We start from the raw sequence: 19792 nt of genomic DNA on the forward strand, positions 1-19792 counted from the left end.
GGCTGAGGATGCTGCGCATTTTGGCCCCCCTCTCTCTAGAGGGCATGCATACGTGGGGAGCCGCTGCTTGGTCGACTACGTCAGGGCCTGCTCTGGGATACGAGATGGAGCAAGACAGCCAGGCTATAGGAGATGACTTCTAACACCCCCTCTGAGCTGTTGGCCCTGAAACCAACCACAGGGAGCTGGGGTGCCGCCTGAGCAAATCCTGAGATAGCGACTTTGTGAAGAGGTCCACCGTACTTTCCTTCGTCGAACAGAACTCTAGCAAGATGTCATCAGCAACGATCTGTTCACGAACAAAGTGCCTCTGGATGACCATGGGTTCCTCCAGTGGAAGCCCAATCCTGCAATGCAACCTCTGCAACCTTACCACCTCACAAGCAGTCCGGTACTCTGCCTTTGTCAATGACAAGGCAAAAGATGACTGCCTCTTACTGCTCCTGGGCCTGAAGTAGATCTCCTCGTGTCCGGATCTCCTCCCCAAACTGAGTCACTCCAACCGTGGAGTCGGACTCCATCAATCAATCCCCCTCCTGTGTAAAAGAGTCCATGATCCTTCACATGCCGCAGAAACCACAAGATACGCAATCTTGCCTCCCAAAGGGTCATCTGCAACCATGAGCTCAAGTGCCTCATCAAGAAGCTCACGTCCAATCTGGTGTCGAGCAACCAAATCAATGAACCATTTTGCTTCCGAGTCAAAGAGGCATCACACTGCTCACAAGGACCAACACGTGTTACGGTGCAAAGCCAAGTCCTGGAAACCTGTTGAAGACCACGCAAGGCCTTCTGAAACCTGTCAACCACCCCCTCTGAATCCGGAACCACAAAGCCTGGAGTATGCACCTCCTTCTGCAAGTAATCAACTGCCACCTGCCTGGCTTTCCGAAAGGTCCCCGTGGAAAGAACATCCTCATCTATAGGAGTTTCTTTGTCCCGAATACTACGAGACATCAGAGCATAAGTTACTTGTTCAGCTTCCTCTGATTGACGAACACAAGAACCACCAACATCGGTATTGGAAAGTTCCTGCCAACTGCTGCCATCAACTGGCAAGCTATCCACCATCTGGTCCCAGAAAGCCTGCACCTGCAGCGTATCCACACTTAAGTGGCCATTACCAGATTGCCACTCATCACAAAACTGAGGACCTGGGAGAGAGAGTGCTGAAAGCTTGTAAACCCCATTCTCCACTCCGCCTTCCCAAACCACCTGGCCTGTTACTTTGTCCCAGAGAGCAACAAAATGCTCATCAAACTCCACCCGTACGCCAGTCTTGCAAACCTGATGCATTGATAACAGATGAAAACCAAGTGACGGAACATACAACACCTGGGAGGAATGCTTCCCCCCTCGCCATCGGGAACTATCTCCAACCTGCCCTCACTGTGGACTGGGATAGTGGATGTATCCCCAGTAAGAATGTGACCAGAATACCTGCAGAGATCCTGTAAATTTGAACGGGAAGGAGTCATGTGCCTAGAAGCACCACTGTCTAGAATCCACTCCCGAGTATCCGTAGCGGAGAGTCCTTCAACCTCCTCCCTGCCTGAAGAGAATGAAACATCGGTGTCCATCGCCTCCAAGTGCACAAAAGCCGGAGTCTTCATGATTGCTGCCAAGGAATCTTCACCCTTCTCGGTCTTCCGCTTGGGACACTGCCTCCAATAGTGGCCTTTCTCGTCACAATCATTACAGGTCCTCTCTGCCTTTAGTTTCTCGCGGTTAGTGTCGGACTTCTTCTCAGAAGACTGCTCCGATGAAGCCTTCCCTTTGCCCGTGTTACGGCCTTTCGACCGTTCGCCAGTTAAGGCCTCCGAACCTCTGCTCTGTGGAGTGTTCATGAATCGTTCCTCCTGGTCCAAGACCATGGGCACAAGCTCCTCCCACGTGATGGTGCTAAGCTTGCCACTGGTAATCAAAGACGGTAAAATGCTGAGTACTGAGAGGGCAAGTGCGAGAGCAACGTTATGGCCATGTCCTCTGACGATATCTCCTTCCCAGCCTGAAGAACTTCCTGCTGAAGTGCCTGCAGCTTGTTGATATGCTCCCGCATCGTCGACGACTTTGCAGGGCTCATAACCCGCATCTGTACTTCCAAGGAAATCCTCTTCATGGACGATACCCTGTTGTAAAGAGAAGCCAAATGCTGCCATATACCTCTGGCCAGCGTTATATGCTTTACATGATTGATTACCTGCGGTGTGCAGTTGAGAAAGATAAATGAACAGACCCCGCGTTGACACGATCCCATAACTGTGCCTGTGCCTCCCGGTCCTTTCGGATCGACGGTAACTCCCCTTCCTCTACTTCCGGCCGTGGAACCCCAACAACGATGAAATTAGCAAGGTCGTAAGACTCCAGAACAGATTCCATCATTACCTTCCATATGCCGTAGTTGTTCCTGTCCAACTGGCGGTCCACCGGGAATGTGGGGAGTGTTGGGATCTTCACATGCCTCTCGGCCATCTCTAACAGATATGCCATTGCGGGAATGTACTCTGAAAAAGGGTGGGTGGGTGGGAACAAAGAAGAACTTACACCTGCAAGTAGCTGTCCAGCAAATCAGCCCGCCGTCCTCTTGCTTCTCCTCTTCCCAAACAGTCCCGTACAGTCCACCAATCAGCAACACAACAGTCCCCCTCTTGCTCACAAAAATCCCAAGAACAATCAAGAGCCTAGGGCTCTGATACCATGTCAGAATACGTAGCGGAGATGATGACCAAATCTGGGAACACGAGCAAACGCAATGCAGAAAAAACAGCACAAGAGAGAGAGAGATAGAGGCGTGTAACTCTGCTCTATATACACACAAAAGATTCCGAATATGATACACAAATGGCAAGAGGCTGTGGGGCCATTTTATATGGCCCCCAAACAGCAGTCGGCCTGCTGTAGGGCAGCCGATAAGACCACATACTCCACGACCTGCTGAAATGTACAGTCGGCCAGCAGCAGGGGGAGTCGGCCAGCATCAAGAAGGTCCACGACCTGTGCAAAACAGTCGGCCACCTCCAGTGTATACACAGATGCAGTCGGCCAAGATCAAGGTCCTCCTGCCATACAAGACGGGGAGTGAGAAAAATAGGAAAAATGGGGAAAAAATACGGGGAGTGAGGAAAAATGATAAAACACCTATAAAGGGCGGGCACACCCACAACAGAGGCCCTGGTGTATATGTATAGACAGGAGATGACTTCTAACATCGGCCAGCAGTACCTGAGTCGGCCAGCTCTGAGAGTCTAGTTGGATACCACACAGAGGCAGGTGGGCAGCCAACAACCCTCCACACAACAGAAAAAATAGGGAACAATATGGAGAGTGGGGAAAAATGAGAAAAAACACCTAAATCGGGCGGGCACACCCACAACAGAGGCCTTGGTGTAAATATACAGACAGGAGATGACTGCTAACAGTTGTATGGGTTTTGTAGGTGGTGAGTGTATTTTCCAGTTTTAATTCATTATTTAAAGTCATGTTATTAAGGTTCATGAAAATAGATTCACATACCAGCGGGGTTGGAGATGTTCCAAGTGAGGACCAAATCACTCAGGTGGGCACTATGATGGCGGGGACTACCATCTCGAAGGGTCACAGGACACGGGCACCTAGATTGTGCGTGGAATTATCAAGTTTGGGCCATTTAAGAGAGAAAAAGCAGTTATAAGTGACTTTCAACTATTTTTGGCAGTTTTATTAAACAAAGACTCTATCTTCAGTGAAAAAGCAGATCGCGACTCATCGCATGGAGTTTTTCAGGACAGCAGGACTTGCAAAAATACCTCATTTTGTGTGCCAGTTGATCTTGGCCCTTTTCAATGAGGTGTCCCCCTTCTGAATCTTCACTAGAGCTTTGTATCTGCCATTGGGTCATCCTTGCTTGCTGTTTTTGTTTCATCCTTGCTTGCTGTTTTTGTTGGTTCTTGGAACGATTATGCTTGCTGGTACTTCTCTTCATGCAGGCGCTTGTTATAGAGCTGATCGCTTGCTGATTTTCTGGTCATAACAGCCGTTTGGCATGTTTTCTGGTGTTCTATCTCTCTTCCACACGTAGGCCATGGTTTGCTCAATGAAAGCACACAGGTAGGGCCTTTTTCTTGGATTCAAAGAGGGCTGGAAACAGGTTTTTAGGGCTGGACAGCACCTTTCATCGCAAAGAAAGTGTCTAACTCGCATGTATCTAGGGTGTCCATGGTGCTTTCCAGGTGTCCCATGCATAGCAAATGCCACAGGGGTTGATTTGGGACTGTTTTGTCGCGAAGGAGGTCTTGCTTTTCAAGTGAAGATTGAAGATCGAGGGTTCTACTCCAACAGGGGCCACCTACAGGGTTGACATACTCATGCACGAGGCGAGGGTCGACTTGTACGACCTTGTGGTGAGAGAGTAACGCCTGTGAGGACCAATGGACTGTTTGCTTTCGTTTTTTTTCATTGCTGTATTGGAAGAATTCAGTGCATACTAGTGGTGAACCCTAGGCACCCGCAATTTTGTACTCTAGAGCAAACTCTTTTTGGTAATTGATATTACCTTGAGGGGGGGGGTCAGCCCGTCTTTCTGGCCCCTAGTGTTGTGTACTGTGGCGATCTCTTTTCTCTTTCATGTTGTTGAAGATTAAAGTGTGTTAATTCTTAGTTCTCTGTGATCAATGCTTTCAGTTCCGCTACACCATGTGTGCTTGAGTGGCCACCTTAGCCTGTAACAAAGGTGTAAAACACTGTAGTAAAATGTTGGTAACAGATGGTGCGCATATTGAGTTCAGATGGTGCTCGTGTCCAGAAAAAAACCAGCACTAAAACTTTTGGCGAAAATGTTTCGAAGGGATCCTAGCCACCGTTTCGAAGTTGACGAAACGTTTCCCAGGTCGAAATGCATTTCCTTCATTCCAATGGACATTTCGATGTTTCCTACCATGACGGTTCCCGCTTGGCATACTCTTCCTTTAGGATCATCTCTCCGAGGGTTGCACCCACAACTGCGGGAAGATTCTCTAGGTAGAAGCCACACCTTCTGATCCCATGCCTTTGGCCCCTCCGAGGTCGAGGGTGGGGTATGCATCTCCATAAGTGAGCAGCTCTTATGTGCAGTGATTGATTCAGGCACCATAGTCACAGGGAGAGTGTAGTGGGTGATCGTGGGCGGTGGAGGGCAGACTTAGAGGAGGCATGGACATCATTTCAGGCACGTAGTACTCAGCTTGGGAGGAGCTGATTTTGGCTCTCGGGGACACGGTCCATGGCACGTACCAGAGTTCGGGTGTAGCCCCGGGAGTCCGAGCTTCTAGAGATCAGACAAGAGAGGTACAAGCCCCAACTTCTCTAGACTGGACCATTTCTACGTTGACGAGTGGGCTTGTGGATGAAGTGGCATGGTTGGCATTCTTGTATAGGCACTTCTTTCTCAGATCATACCCTTGTCATTCTTTCCGTGGAGGACCCATGGAGGTAGGACAAACACTCGAGCAACTGTATCCTGGAGTGTCTCATTCAGAACTCTGAGATTTGTAGCAGGATTAAGGAGATTTCCTGAGGAGTCACAATGCTATCCTCAGCTCCCAGCATCTCTTTGAGTCTATTGACATGAAAGATTGGACTTCCCCTCCTAAGACATTCACGCTCTTTGAAATAAACAAGGGAAACTCAAACTACATCTAACAATTGACTCCATAATCGAGTTCACCATGTCAGCTCTTTGCACTCCTAACTCTTACCATAGGAACTGACTAAATCTTCCTAGTGCTAATCCTCGAGATTAGTGGCCTAATCCAACAAGGTTAGGGGAGCCTTAGGATTAGGCCACTAATCTCGAGGATTAGCACTAGGTACGTAATACTCTGATAGATTAAACATGTCATAGGCTTAGGTGTTTCCTTTTGGAGGCCATGTTGGTTAGAATCGATGTACATATTGATACATATATATAGAAAACTGTAGCATGCAATAGGTTGATCTTCGTAACATGCATCAAAGCCTTCTTTATACCCGTGAGTTTATGCAATTCCACTTTGAGAGAGAAGAGAAGAGAGACAGGGAGAGAGAGAGAAGATAGATAGTCGACACAGTAGTGGGTCCCAACTACCCACTGAAGCCCCCCTTGCAAGTAGGAGTATTTGCTTATATTTCTTTGGAGAACTTTGTACAATGAGTATGAATGATGACTGAGGTCTGCCAAACTCAAGGACGAAGTAGACTGAATGCAGGCTGAACCATATGCTGTCCGAGCTCCTTTGAATAGCTCTTCAATGACCACTATGCAAACCCAAAACTGAGGATGCACATATGCTGGCTGAATGTTGAAGAATCTCTTCGCGGAGGCCTTGGGGCTGTAGCACACTGAGTTGTTGAATGCTGAAGGTATGTGCAAGAAGCTTGAGGCTCTAGGCCCACTTCACTGCTTGAGAACTGCTGTAGACTGATTTGTTGTATGAATGAATGATTTAGTTGAGAACTAAGCGCTTGCTTTTATATGGACTTCAGGCTGCTGGTCGGTGGGCTTGAGTAGCTGTCGGCCTGTTTTATGGACAAAAAAATGCTATTTTACAGCATTAAATGCGGTACACTTTATCATGCTGTACCCTTTATGCTGGCCGACTGCCTAATCATACCCGATTGCTGCTGTATGTCCCTTTGCTGCTATTGGCATGTCCTTCATACCCACCAGGGGCTGCCGACTATGCCTTATAGCTTGGATGGGCTGTTGTATGGTTTGCCTACGAGTGCCCATGGCATAATGTAGGAGTGCAAGTACACACTTGTACTCATGCCCACGTATGCCTACATACTAATGATGCTTCTACCTGCAGGTCCATGCTATGGCTGATTGCTACATGCACTTACTTGATGGGGTTCTCCAAGTGGGTCGAGAGGACTGACTCCAGACTGACCTCTATGGCTCGGAGTTTGACCTACGTAGCTCGTGCTTGATTGTCCTTGGACTGAGGGCTCGTGTAACTCGTGGCGGTGCCCGGGGGACTAGGGCCTTTGACTGACACACTTGTTGATACCATCAATGCATATTAAAACATTAAAACATGGCCACAGCCTTAACACATATCCATCATCACTTTGCGTAAAACATAAAGCTGGACAAAACATCCACAAATGGTGAAAATGGAGCTTGCACATGTGATACCACATAGAGGCCGGAATGGGCCGACCCCCCCCCCCCCCCCCCCCCCCTTGGAGTATTTTGTCACCCAAGGAGAATAATTTCATGTATCTCCCCACGGGAGATGCTGGATTATCCATATACAAATGCCATAACACAGCCCAACACGAGGCTTTCAAGCCGGAACACAGGCTGTAGAAATGCCGAGCCAACAATATAATCCATATACCTCCGTGTGGGTACTGATTCTTTCCCAAAAACCATGGGTGTTCATGCAATAGAGCTGGTACAACAGGTTCAGCTCTCCATTCAGCTCGTACAGTAGGTACAGTGGCTGGTACAGTCGGTACAAGGGTTGGTACAGCAGGTACAGTGGCTGGTACAGCAGGTACATCAAGTACCAGGGTTGGTATAGCCACTACAATGGCTGGTACAGTAGGTACAAGGGCTTGTACAGCCAGTTTAGTGGCTGGTACATCAAGTACAAGGGCTGGTACAACAAGTACAATGACTAGAAATCATAATAAATGATTAAATACCCTTGCCTTAAGTATTTCTTCACGATGGAAGCCTCCAAAACAGTCCCCAACAGCCAGTATTCTTCATGGGCAGCCTTCAAGAGAGAGAGAAAGAGAGTAGCCATCATTAGGGCAGCCTGTAAGTGGTAGAGGCTAGTGTGCAGCAAGAGAGCCTCCATTAATGAAGAGAGAGGGCTCCAATTTATAGATTTGGGCCTCCCATGAGCTAAAATGGCAAGAGAAAGCTACAATGACAAGTGGAGAGCCACACAATAGTTGAAGTTACAAGTGTGAGGCCACTTGTCTCACTTTGGTCCACTTTCTTGCCACATGTACCAATCTAAGAGATGGGTCCTTCCATAAACTTTATCTCTAAAAATATCCCAACTGGTAGACATTCTGTCATAGGCACTTTGCCAACTCTTGGTATCTGCTCAATTTGAGATGTAATGAAGTGAACAGAATTTCCATCGGAGTCAGGTCAAAAATAGCAACTCTCCTAAATTTTAGGAGTGTGGTCCTTTGTATTCTAGGATAATCCCCCATTCCCTAAGCTTGTACTTTCCAAATATTTAGACATCCTGGAGTCCACCAGATCCCTTTCATACTGGGAAATGTCCAGGCTGGTGACATCCTTTCCAGCTTCTTAAAAGTTGTCCGCAACTTTAAGCTTCAAGCCATATATTCAAGATATAATCATGTCCCATTAAGTGGGCGAGACGAGATAGTCTCAAAAATCTAATATAACTGAAGAATCCATGTCCCAAAGAAATAGGTGAGACTAAATAAGTCTCCATAATACCAATATCAAAAGTCCCAAAATAGATGGGCGAGAATTCCATGGAAGATATGCTAGACACAGGCACAAGAGCCAATTGTGTCTCAATCACCAATTTCAATGAGATAATCATATGTCAATGAAAATCACAAACCAGGTGCTAAGACACTTAAATAAGTGCCATGCACAAGAAACTAGTGCCTCGCACAGAAACATGTGCTATGCACACAAACTGGTGCCATTTAAGAGCACAAACCATGGTGATAGAAAAGCTGGTTCTCCATAGTTTTGGCAATCCTTTCTCCTAATCCCAACAGTTTCCATGTTCACAATCCCAACTCTGATCAACAAGCATGGTGTGGAAACAATGAAACACTCACTCCACAATCGGAACATGAATCCACGTGTATAGTGGAGTGTTCGTTGAATTGTCCTCTCACAATCCCAACATGAATCCACATGCATGGTGAGATGAACAATGAACCTCTTGGCCTCTGTATGGGGAGATAGTGATTCTGATATGGCTTAAAAAATAAATAAATCCATGTCCCAAATAAATGGACGAGACAAAACGGTCCCATAAGTCCAAATATCATAATCATGTCCCAAGTACATGGGCAAGACAAATCAGTCCCATAAGTCCAGATATCATAATCCATGTCCCAAGTAAATGGGTGAGACAAAATAAGTCTCCTGTCAACAAGGCATCGGTCCACATGACCCTTGGCATAGACATAAGTCCCGTGCCAACCAGGCGTCATGTCCACTTTACCACTTGCACTCCGTGTTGGTACTCTGACCACACACCTTGGATGAGAGGTGGGCTCAAGTAACAAGATAAAACAATCACTTGTAGGCATAGATAGCCTGGTGTTCCATAAGCATTTGTGCTACACATAGTTTATAGGTATTTCGGCCACCAATAGTTTGTAGGCATTTCGGCCACCAACTTACACTACCCTCTTAAGTGCCCATGTTCCCTTCCATCTGCTCTCTATTGTTCCACCCAGATATGGTAGAAACAATCTTCAAGAGAGCACGTAGGACGAGAGAACATTACACACGGTATGTTGTGCTCGACACTACCCTCAGAAGTGCCCATGTTCCCTTCCATCTGCTCTCTATTGTTCCACCCACACATGGTAGAAACAATCTTCAAGAGAGCACGTAGGACAAGAGAACACTACACACGGTATGTTGTGCTTGACACTACCCTCTGAAGTGCCCATGTTCCCTTCCATCTGCTCTCTATTGTTCCACCCATAGTAACAGGGAATGGGCATTTTTAGACTCGGGAATGTTGGGGATGGCAGCATCTTCCCGTTCCCATTCCCGTCCCATGTCACTCTGTAGTCACAGGGAATGGCCATTCTCAATCTTTTCCGTCCCCGTTCCCTGTCCCCATTTTGCGTCCCATGTGACTATGGTTCCACCCACACATGGTAGAAACAATCTTCAAGAGAGCACGTAGGACAAGAGAACACTACACAGGGTATGTGAACCATGAGTTTCATAAGTCCAATGCATCCCAAATAAATATCTGGAAGCTTAAGCTTCATAGAGACATCATTGATCTTTACAATGATAGGAAAGGGTCCGAAGTTGCGAAAGGAGAGTTTCGGACAAGGTTTTCCGAGTTGCTTCAATCTGCGCTTCATTATCCGGAGATAAACCCAATTCCCTTTTTTTTTAAAAAGTTTTTGTCTCGTCTTGATTTGTTGGCTTGCTTGGTGTATGCTTCATGTGCTTTGGCAAGGCATTCCTTGACAGACTCCATGATCTCTAAAAAAGTTTTGGTCTTGTTGGCCTCCAAGGAAGGTGACACCATTCTCGTAAGAAGTGACGAGAAACGGCTTCTTGTGCTTTGGCAAGGCGTTCCTTGATAGACTCAATGATCTTTGAAAAAGTTTCGGTGGTGGTGTTGTTCTCCAAGGAAGGTGACACCATTCTCGTAAGAAGTGACGAGAAACGGCAGCCAAATGTTGCCTCGTACGAAGTCCGATGTCACGACCTTGTGTTTTTCTCTGGACAGTATGCAGGTGTGCATGGGGACATGGTGGACAGTGTGAATGGCACCAGTTTGGGGCCAAGTGATTAAAGTCCCTTCACATAACCCAAGGGGACAAAGGGTTAGAGGGGACAAAGCTTTAAAAGCATTAAAAATAAAAGAACACCTTTTATGGAGGGATTGTGGCCTGTATGCTATTATGGGGGGCCACGTGTGAGCTTTTTCTGAAGAGGGGCTGACGGGCTACAGGGAGGCGCCTTTCTATTGGTAAAAAGGCGGAGGGCTGAACTGACTACTCCTTCTCTTTCTCTTGCAAACGGAGGGCTGGACTGTATGGGGCTGGACTGAAAAGCAGGGCTGCAGCATGCATCTTCTTTTTTCGTGGAAAGTAGCGCAGAACTGTAGGCGGGCAGCAGGAGGTTCAGTCGGGCAGAACTCTCTCTCTCTCTCCCTTGCAAACAGTCAGGGGGCCAGGGGCTGGTTGCTCTGGACACACAGGTGGCCAGGACTGCAGAGGTACACGCAGCAGGGACTGCTCTCTCTCGCTCCCACGCAGGGAAGGCTGGCGCGTGTGCTGGACTGCAGCAGTCAGGCAGCACGCAGGCTTTCTCTCTCTCTCTCTTTGCAATTGACTGCTGGACGGGCTGGACTGCAGGCGCACAGGGCTGAACAGCACTTGGACACTTTCTCTCTCATACTAGAGCCAGCTGCTGCTACAGTGCACAGGAGCTTTTCTCTTGGGAAGGCAGGTGGCCGGCTGCAGAAAACAGAGGGCTGAGCAGGGAGCGTTGGGTCCAGCTGGACAGCAGCAGGCAGGTCTGCAGAGAGGGCTGGTCGGCCAGGTGCAGCTTGGAGGATACAGAGAAGCCCTTCGTGAGAGGAGGGGATTGGCATCGTGGAGACTGGATTTTAGGGGGTGTTTTTAGAGAGAGAGAGTGTGTGTGTGTGTGTGTGTGTCTGTTGGTGCAGGGCTGAGGCATCTCTCTCTCTCTCTGGCACGTGGAAATGGAAGAACTTAGAGATTTGCTGCTCTGGACATTCGCACACATATGTCATGTCATGGGCGACCTGACAGCCAAGAGGCTCCTTTCTCTCTCTCTCTCTCTCTCTCTTTGTTATGGAAAAAGCACAGAGTTTTACTGTGGTAAACAGCCCTGGTTTTGGCACCGTGTTTGGATGGTGTCTCTCTGGGTTTCTCATGGAAATAGGCCTATGGTTTATGGGATACAGGTCTTTGGTTTTAGGTGGAAACAAGTCCATGGTTTCTTGAGGAAACATGTTTTTGGTTTCTCCAGGAGATAGGTCACATGTAGGCAGTGGGAACAGAAGTGGACACATGTTTGGTACAGCCTTGCTACTACTGATTGGACAGGGGACAGGGAATCCATGACAGAGATGGATAGTATCCTTGGAAGGTAGAGAGGGAGTGTACAGGTGTGTCTACTATATGGTATGCTGTGATGTGATGCGAGTTCTCTTATGAGAGACAGTTTGGGAGTCTGTGTTGTGATGCAGAAGCACTAGATGTGTCAGGATGTGATGCTGTTCATAGGGTGAGAGGCTATGGATGGTTGTGGCAGCCATGATCATGGGAGAAAGCTTTTGTATACAAGACTCATGTGAAAGAGTCTGTTGATGTGAACAATGGCTGGATTTGTTTGTGGATGCCGAGTGGACAAGAAGCCATGATGCAGGGTCTTTGTAGGCTTCAGGAGTTTTATTGTGACGGCTGAGATCAATTCGAAGGGTCTCAAACTTAGTTTCAGATTTGGCAGGAGTTTTGAGTGTATTTTTCTAAACTGGTCACACCTTTCCTCGAAACTGACTAAAGAGTTGGTCTTGGTCATAGTTTGATTCAAGGTTCGAGTCGGATAAGATTTTTCTTGATCTATCTTTCTTGAAAAGGTTTGATAATTCAGTTAACTATTTTATTGAATTTCTTTCTTTGAATATTCACTTAACTGATTTCTAAATTAGTTAAGAATTCCAATGAGGAATAGATCAATCATTTATCTGAATATTTCGAACTCGATAGATTTCCTGAATTCTCTTTTTTATAATCCGTGTGAATATAAAACGATAGAAATTTCTCTCTTAGAATTACTCATTTATCAAATATTGTAATCAAAGCTCTTATAATCAATTAAAGAAATACCGCAAGGGGCGCCACTGCGTTTTGGGGCCAACCGGTGTCCGTGTACTGTTTGCAAGAGCACTCTAGCTCCCCCTGTTTGTTTTCCTTTTCTAGGGCCTCAATGGCATTGAAGTGTTTTATGTGCGAGTGTTTGTTTCACTGCCCGTCAGATTTCTGAAGGCCGGTTTCATCCGACCAATGCTAGATGAATGAGTGTCGTTGAGGATGGCCTGAACCAAAGGAAGATAGTGCTCCCACTTTGATTGCCTGTCATGGCAATACGACCTGAGAACAGCAACAGCCAGGTGATTGTAGATTTTTGTTTGGCCGTCTATTTGTGGATGTAATGCATTGGACGGATGCAACTTGGCCCCAAAGTTGTCGAATAATGCTCTCCAAAAATTTGAAGTAAACTTGGGATCCCGATCTGATGTTATTGTTGTTGGAATTATTTGAGCCTTAGTGGTGTGAAAGGTCTTTTCTATCTTTGGTGTGAAACACCTCTAAGGGTCAAAGATAAGGCCTAGGTGCCTATAAAAGCATGTATTTGGGTGGTTCTTCTCATAACATGAAAATATCATTTAAGTGGTGCAATCTCTTGCTCTTTTGAGTTCCACTACACATCTCTCTCTCTCTCCCCCCTTCACCCTTCCATGTCTATGCACTTACCCACCATGAGCTGAACCTCTCCATCTCCACTCTCACCCTGTGATCGTGGCACCATGCCTTCTAGCATGGTATCAGAGCTAGGGTAGCTCTCTTTTCATCGCCCTCCTCCAAGCACCATTCTGCAGCGTTCTCAGCCCATCATCAATTTCACATGTGCTAATCCACACCCGCCAGCCATGTAGCGTTTTTTTTTTCCAGCAGTGGGTTTTTGTTTTCCATTGCCACCAAGCTCTCACCAGCTTGCATTGCATTGGCTTTTATCGCCATGTAGGCAACCACAAGCTTGCATCTACATACCTGCGTTTTTTTTCCTTCGTTCTCTCTCCTAAGCCATGGAGGCCACCATCTTCAACCCTCCATAGCTTTCTTACATATTAGCTTGCTGCTGCCGCCCTACACCACCACTTTGCCAGCAGTTGTACTTTGCTTCTCCTTCCGCAGAAGCTCTCGTGCGTTTTCAGAACCTGCATACTCCACACTAGCCTCTCCTCCTGGCGGGCACACCTCCACGTGGTCTCCTGCGTAGACCTGCTGCTTTGCTGATTTGCCAGTCTGAGCCGGTTGTGGCTTCTCTAGCGGTTGCCTTCTACTATGCGGTTCTACACAGCGTCTCCTGCCACCTCGCCTCTTTATTAGCAGCAGCAGAGTCACCTTTGTCGTACCCGTCGTTTGGCTCCAATCATCTCTTCTACAGCCTGCCTTCAATGTCTATTCATGTCTCTATCGTGGGCGACTCTACCTCTTCAATTTGAGCAGCATAGCACTTCAAACCTTTGCAGCAGTATTGACAGCATCAAAAGCCATGTCAATTGCTACACTCACAAGGCACGTCAGCGCGCTAACAATTGGTTGATTATCATGTGGTAAGTAGTTCTATGGATCAAACCTTTTTCCAATGTTTTCCTTCCTTCAAAGAGGAGGCAATTACACAAAGAGGCACCAGTCAATGTTGTTGAAATCATCAATGATATATCTCATCTAAGTGGTATCTTGGTAGTTGGTAATAAGAGAGGATATATTCTTTGCATTAGCTGTTATGTTTGACTTTGCCATGAGTATGTTTGATGTGATTGAAAGTTTGCTACTCAACAATGGCAATCAAAAAGGCCAAGAAAGTTGTTTGGTCTTTGTTATTGGGACAATCACACGGGCTACGTACTGTAAGCCCAACGGGGCATGCCGTGACAGATTCAACCACGTGTCCAAGAGGTAAAGATAGAGAGAGAGAGAGAGAGAGAGGGGGGGGGGAGAGAAGCGTATAGGGATGTTGCACAATACACCACATTGAGCTGGAACAGGCCCCGCCCCCTTTTAGGAATTTATTCAGGAACAATCCACGGGCACGCTAATACAATCGATGAATACAAAACAAACAAATATGCCGATGTAGGATATCCAAGTCGATGTCGATGTCGAGGCACAAGATCTCTGATGTCGAGCACACCACGGGGATGACCTACAAATATCTCTCACCGGGCTAGTACCAGATCCAAAATCCAAGTCCAAATCCCAAGTCCAAGTTCCAAGTCCAAATCCCAAGTCCAAGCTCCAAGTCCAAGTCCAAGTTCCAAGTCCAAGCTCCAAGTCTAAATCCCAAAAATCCTAAGTCCAAGTCCCAAGTCCAAGCTCCAAGCCCAAATTCCAAGTCTAGGTTCCAAGTCCAAGTTCAAGTTCAAGTTTCAAGTCCAAGTTCCAAATCCAAATCCCAAATCTCGAATCTCAAAGATGGGTGGCGGCGGTGGTCGGGTTGGTTGGGATGAGTTGGGCGGTGGCGGGGCACAAGGAGATGTAGCCAGAGGTAAGGTAAATGATGAAGATGATGATCTCCACAACTTTACGCACTTGATCCGAGAGAGAGACTCAAAGTGTCTTTTTATACTTAGGGAGACCTGCTTTTTGCCAAAAAGCTCTAACCAACCTTTGCTTTTGTCTTTTTGTTTTTATATTTTAATAATAATAAAATATCACTCATCTTTTGCTAAAGTTCTTGAAATATGCTTTTCTAGCTTCAAGGCCTTGATTTTTGGAAAAGGGGCCTTTAGCTTTTTGGTTCAGCTTAGTCTCCTCTTTTCAATGGTGCCCTTGGCTTGTGGTCAACTCAGTTTGACTTTTTTTTACTTTTCCTTGCTTTTGACCAAGGTTATCGCCTCTATCTTTGAGGAAAGGGCCAGGCCTCCAAAGTGTCAAGAAAGCTTCCTACCGCTTCCGCATGCAGTCAGAACCTCCCTCTAGCTTCCCCCACTGATTGCAGAGGGTGTGAATGATATCGAGCTTGATGCTCCTAATGGTCTCAGTCGGCGGAGGGTGGGTACCCTCGATGGGCTCACTGCATCTAGCACGTCAAATGTGCCAGGTTGCTATGTTGCTGCAAATCTCCCATCTCTGGCAATAGCCTGGTCGCCAGTTACCTGTTGGTGGGGTTGTGACTGGTACTGCTGCATTACGATGGTGGGAGACCTGAAGGGCTAGTCCTCCCCCATCCTCCTCATAAGTCCTGACCACTCTATCCTCGGTGGCCCAAGTGACAGTATCCCAAGCGATGATCTAGGTCGATGCCCTGTCCATAGCAAGGATGCGAAGAATCCGTTGCCAAATCGGCATTCCCAAATCCATAGCCGCCATAGTCTCTCCCTGGCCACCTTGGCCGGTGCTGGATCGATGTGCCATTCCCGCGCCCGAAAACCAATCACCCTCACCCTCTGCAAGGTGTAGCTTCTGAGATCCTCCAAGGGGTGCTCTGATCTCTGGAGTCTGCCATGGGATCCGATAGAGAAAGTAAGCAGACCACTGACCTCATCTGCTCCATGGACTGCTACAAGAATATCGTGTTTGGTAAACACGCGTAACCACACCCCGGGGGCGGGGGGGGGGGGGTCTGGAATAGGAGTCAGCCACTCTTGAGGAATAGCTGAGTCTATGTCGATGCTGAGCCTGTCTCTACCTTGGATCCCTGTCACGCCTCTCTCCTGCTCCTCGTGAGGTAACTGCCTGTGTGCAATCCAATCTCCGAGAGACTTGGCTGGTCCCATGCTCAAGGCACCCCAGGATATGTGCGGTCGGGCCCCTAGCATGTGGCCATTGGGTAAACGGATCAGGGGGCTCCAAACCAAGGGTTGCCGAAGCTGCTCCTCTGAGGCAATTGAAACACAGTGTCTGAGGGCTGGCCTGAGATGATCCCAAACACGAAGTAGACTGGCTGCGAATCTGTCCTCAAAGGCTGGGCTAAAACCACGGGCTCACATCTCTGTGAAAATCCATCTAGTACTCTGTGGCCACGGGTCCCCAAGCTCGGAGTGCGGGCTGAAATCCGGGCCAAGAGGAAGTCCTTCCAAGGCTCACCATTGGCAATCAACTTGCCTAGCACGACATGACTCTGTGTAGTGGGATCGATGAGGCCAAGCCCCCCTCTACTACGTGGCTGAATGATCTCTCTCCATGCCACCTTGGCCTTGGCTGGCCGCCCATCACATCCGGCCCACATCAAACGCTGTACCTGGCCAATACATGCCCGAGAAAAGGCCCAACACGAAGTGATGTACCACATGGTGGCAAGTAGTACCTGGTTCGCCACCACCATTCTGCTTGCTAAGGATAGCCTTGCCGAGCTCTAGTATAAAAGCTTCTTCTGAATACTCAAAGAAGCAGAGCGAGCTCCTGCTCGGGCTGAAGTCGCTTGATGGCCTTGGCCAAAATCTTATAGGCCGTCCCTAGAAGGGTGATGGATCTCCACTGCCGGATCTCCAATCTATCACCACCCTCCTTGGGAATCAAATGAATCAAGCCCTCTGTGAGCCACTGTGGCATGGCACCTGTGAGCATAATCTCATTGAAGGTAGCGTGAACCTTCCATGAGGTCCCAATGGCGAAGAAAGAAAGAGACAGGAAGTCCATCCGCCCCCGGGCATTTGCCCCTGGGTAATGCCATCACCGCCTCCGCCAGCTCCTCTGAAGTGAAAGGGGTCAATAAGGAAGACCGAAGGGAGGGAGGAACCACCTCTCTCGTGTGCTTCCAGACTCTCTCGCGCGCGTCCATCACCTTGGGGGATAAAGGGGCACCAGCGAGAAGAGATCGGAAGAAATCCGTGGCGATGGCTCTCACATGTGGGGGGTCAAAAACAATAGCTCCATCTTGGCCGCACAACCTGGGAATACCGTCTCTCCTCTTGTGGGGGTCTGCTATCTCAAAGAAATCTCCAGTAACTCTGTCACCGGCTTGAGTCCAGAATGAAGCCCTGGCATGATATCTGCACTCCACCCTCCTCTCCTCAATGGACCAAATCTCCGTGTGGGCGGTAGTAATCTAACTCTTAATCCACGGGCTGTCTGGGGAACTCCTGAAGATGCTGTAAAGAGGTTAGGCCCCTCCTCAGGCTCCTCTCTTGCTCCCGAAATCCCTCCAATCTAGTCTGGGCTGCATCCTGAAGAAAACACTGATCTCCCCCAGACCATCATCCAAAGTGCACGCTGCAGAGCTTGAGGAAAAGTCTAGTCCTGTCCATATCTGCTCGATCTGGCTGCAGATCTCGGGGTCCTAAATGAGGTTGTTTGGAATCTTGGAGCTCGCATGCCTGTCATGCCTCCATGGGTCCTCTAGGGACAAAATAACTGGGGCATGAAGAGATGAAAGGAAAACAGCCAAAAAAAGGGCAGAAAACGGGCAGAAAACGGCTACTTCCAACGGGCAGAAATAGGGAAAACTCGTACCTGATTGTACGGATACGTACGGTACCGTACGGTACGAATTGTACGTACGGCCTGATCCGTACGACGTACGGAACTAAGCATGCCTGCAGCAGTATTCGGGGCATAAATGTTGAGGAAGCCAACACTATCCTCACCCATCAGAATGCTAAGCCACTGAGCACGTCCTGGAACTATGACTCTTGATCGTGTCACTGATGGCAGAAGCTGCTCATTGACACAGAGAGACACTCCTCCTTGCGTCCCTGAAGGGCCGAAGGATGGGGACCAAAAAGTATGGCTCCTGCCTGGTAAAATCTTTCTGCAACCGCGGGTGCGCCCCTTAGTAAGGTGATGCTCCTGGAGGAAAATAATGTCGATAGTTCCCCCCCCCCCCCCCCCAAGCTTGTTGAAGCTCTCCTCTAAGAACGCCTCGTCTATGAAAACACTAAGGCCCCCCTAAACCCTGAATGTTCCATGAGACAATCCTCATATCAAACTCTATGTGAGGCGGAACTATTGGAACTGCCCTCCACTCGAAGAGTCTTGGGCATGGGTTTAGATGGGGAATAGTCACAATCTGTCCTGGTGCGTAGTCGCGCCAAGTGGGTGTGTGTCCTGTCCTCCATGTATTGCCACTCTGTCTGAGCGTGAGAGTATGCATACTACGTGCTCCATTTATCACAGTGAAGATACTTGTAAAGCTTCAAGCTCGGGGGGATCACTCATAAATATGTAAGCATAGCATGTGGGTTTAACAAAAAGGATTTTTGAAATCTAATTTCTACACATTTTTTACAATCATGGCTGATTTTGTTCAGTGGTGGGACGTGCCTTAGACCATTGACTAACCTTTGACTGGGATTTTTGACTAGATAATTTAATATTTATAATGCTTTGTATAGCTTGCTTATATCTGTTTTTAAAGTGACAACAACTAGTTATCTGTCCTTTAACACACTTAACATTGATCTGGATTTGATATTCCTTTTATTCTTCTCTATTTCTTATTTGAAGCATTCTCTGCAGGTTGAAGTGGGGAGAGAAGGCTGGCAAGTTTGTGGATCGAACAAATGAGCGTGCTAAACAGTATGCTCATGCTTGCATTGAAGCCTCAAAAGACGTGAAGGTGGGAGTTGTTGACCTATGGACTGCCATACAAAAAATAGAAAACTGGGAAACAAAATGCCTCAGGTTTGCTTTCTAACCAAATTATGATTCTACCCCTTCAAATTTTCTTAGAGCATTTTTCCTGATTAATATTTTAAGATGTTTGCTAATTGAGACCCAACCCTTACCAGTGTTTTGTTTTGTGTTTCAGTGATGGTATGCATTTAACAGCTGAAGGAAATCAAGTTCTATTCAATGAACTGGCCAAGGTTTTGGATGCAGCTGATTGGTCACCAAGTTTACACTGGAAATCAATGCCAGGAGATTATGCACAGCCTTCGGATTATGACTATGTGCACCCGTCTTTTGAGTTTTCGGATGATAGATATTTAGATTTATAGATGATACATATTAAATCAAGGATGAATTTTCAAAATTGGTGACATTGATTGTTCTTTAAGCTGAAACAAAATTTATTATAAAGTCTTCATCTAGCAAGACTGCAAACAGGTTTGTTGTTCATTTTCTAATTTGCCTTTGAAAAGCGCAGGTAGTATTAGGCATGTAGGAGTGTCCCAACAATCTTGAGCACAATTATGACCCAAGGTAGTGGGTAGCCAAGGGCAAATGCAAGATGTGCCTGTCTCCCTTTTCCAATCCAGCTCCCAGCTCTTCCCCCCTTCTGGTGTCATGCTTCCATCATCCACCTGCCCGTTTTGCATTCACGATGGATTGCTTTTGCATCCCATATTGTCCACTCTTATATGCATCCAACATTGTGAAGCTT

General features: G+C 47.4%; 1 protein-coding gene across 11 annotated transcripts in view; it reads left to right on the forward strand.

The window, feature by feature from the left end:
- Window positions 1-19535, forward strand: part of LOC147612796 (GDSL esterase/lipase WDL1-like) — a 74585-nt gene extending 55050 nt beyond the window's left edge. For 7 of the 11 annotated variants that reach the window (XM_086783421.1, XM_086783428.1, XM_086783427.1 and 4 more), the window contains 2 exons: window positions 18913-19089; window positions 19217-19535. In XM_086783421.1, the coding sequence (XP_086639547.1) occupies window positions 18913-19089; window positions 19217-19406 (367 nt within the window). In that variant the 3' untranslated portion in view covers window positions 19407-19535. The remainder of the gene's footprint in view (window positions 1-18912; window positions 19090-19216) is intronic. The other 4 variants (XM_086783426.1, XM_086783431.1, XM_086783423.1 and 1 more) reach the window with 1 other exon arrangement.
- Window positions 19536-19792: the final 257 nt, after the last annotated feature.

The sequence above is a fragment of the Cibotium barometz genome, chromosome 45, assembly GCF_041138505.1.
Source record: "Cibotium barometz isolate CiBa-2024 chromosome 45, ASM4113850v1, whole genome shotgun sequence".
NCBI lineage: Eukaryota > Viridiplantae > Streptophyta > Polypodiopsida > Cyatheales > Cibotiaceae > Cibotium > Cibotium barometz.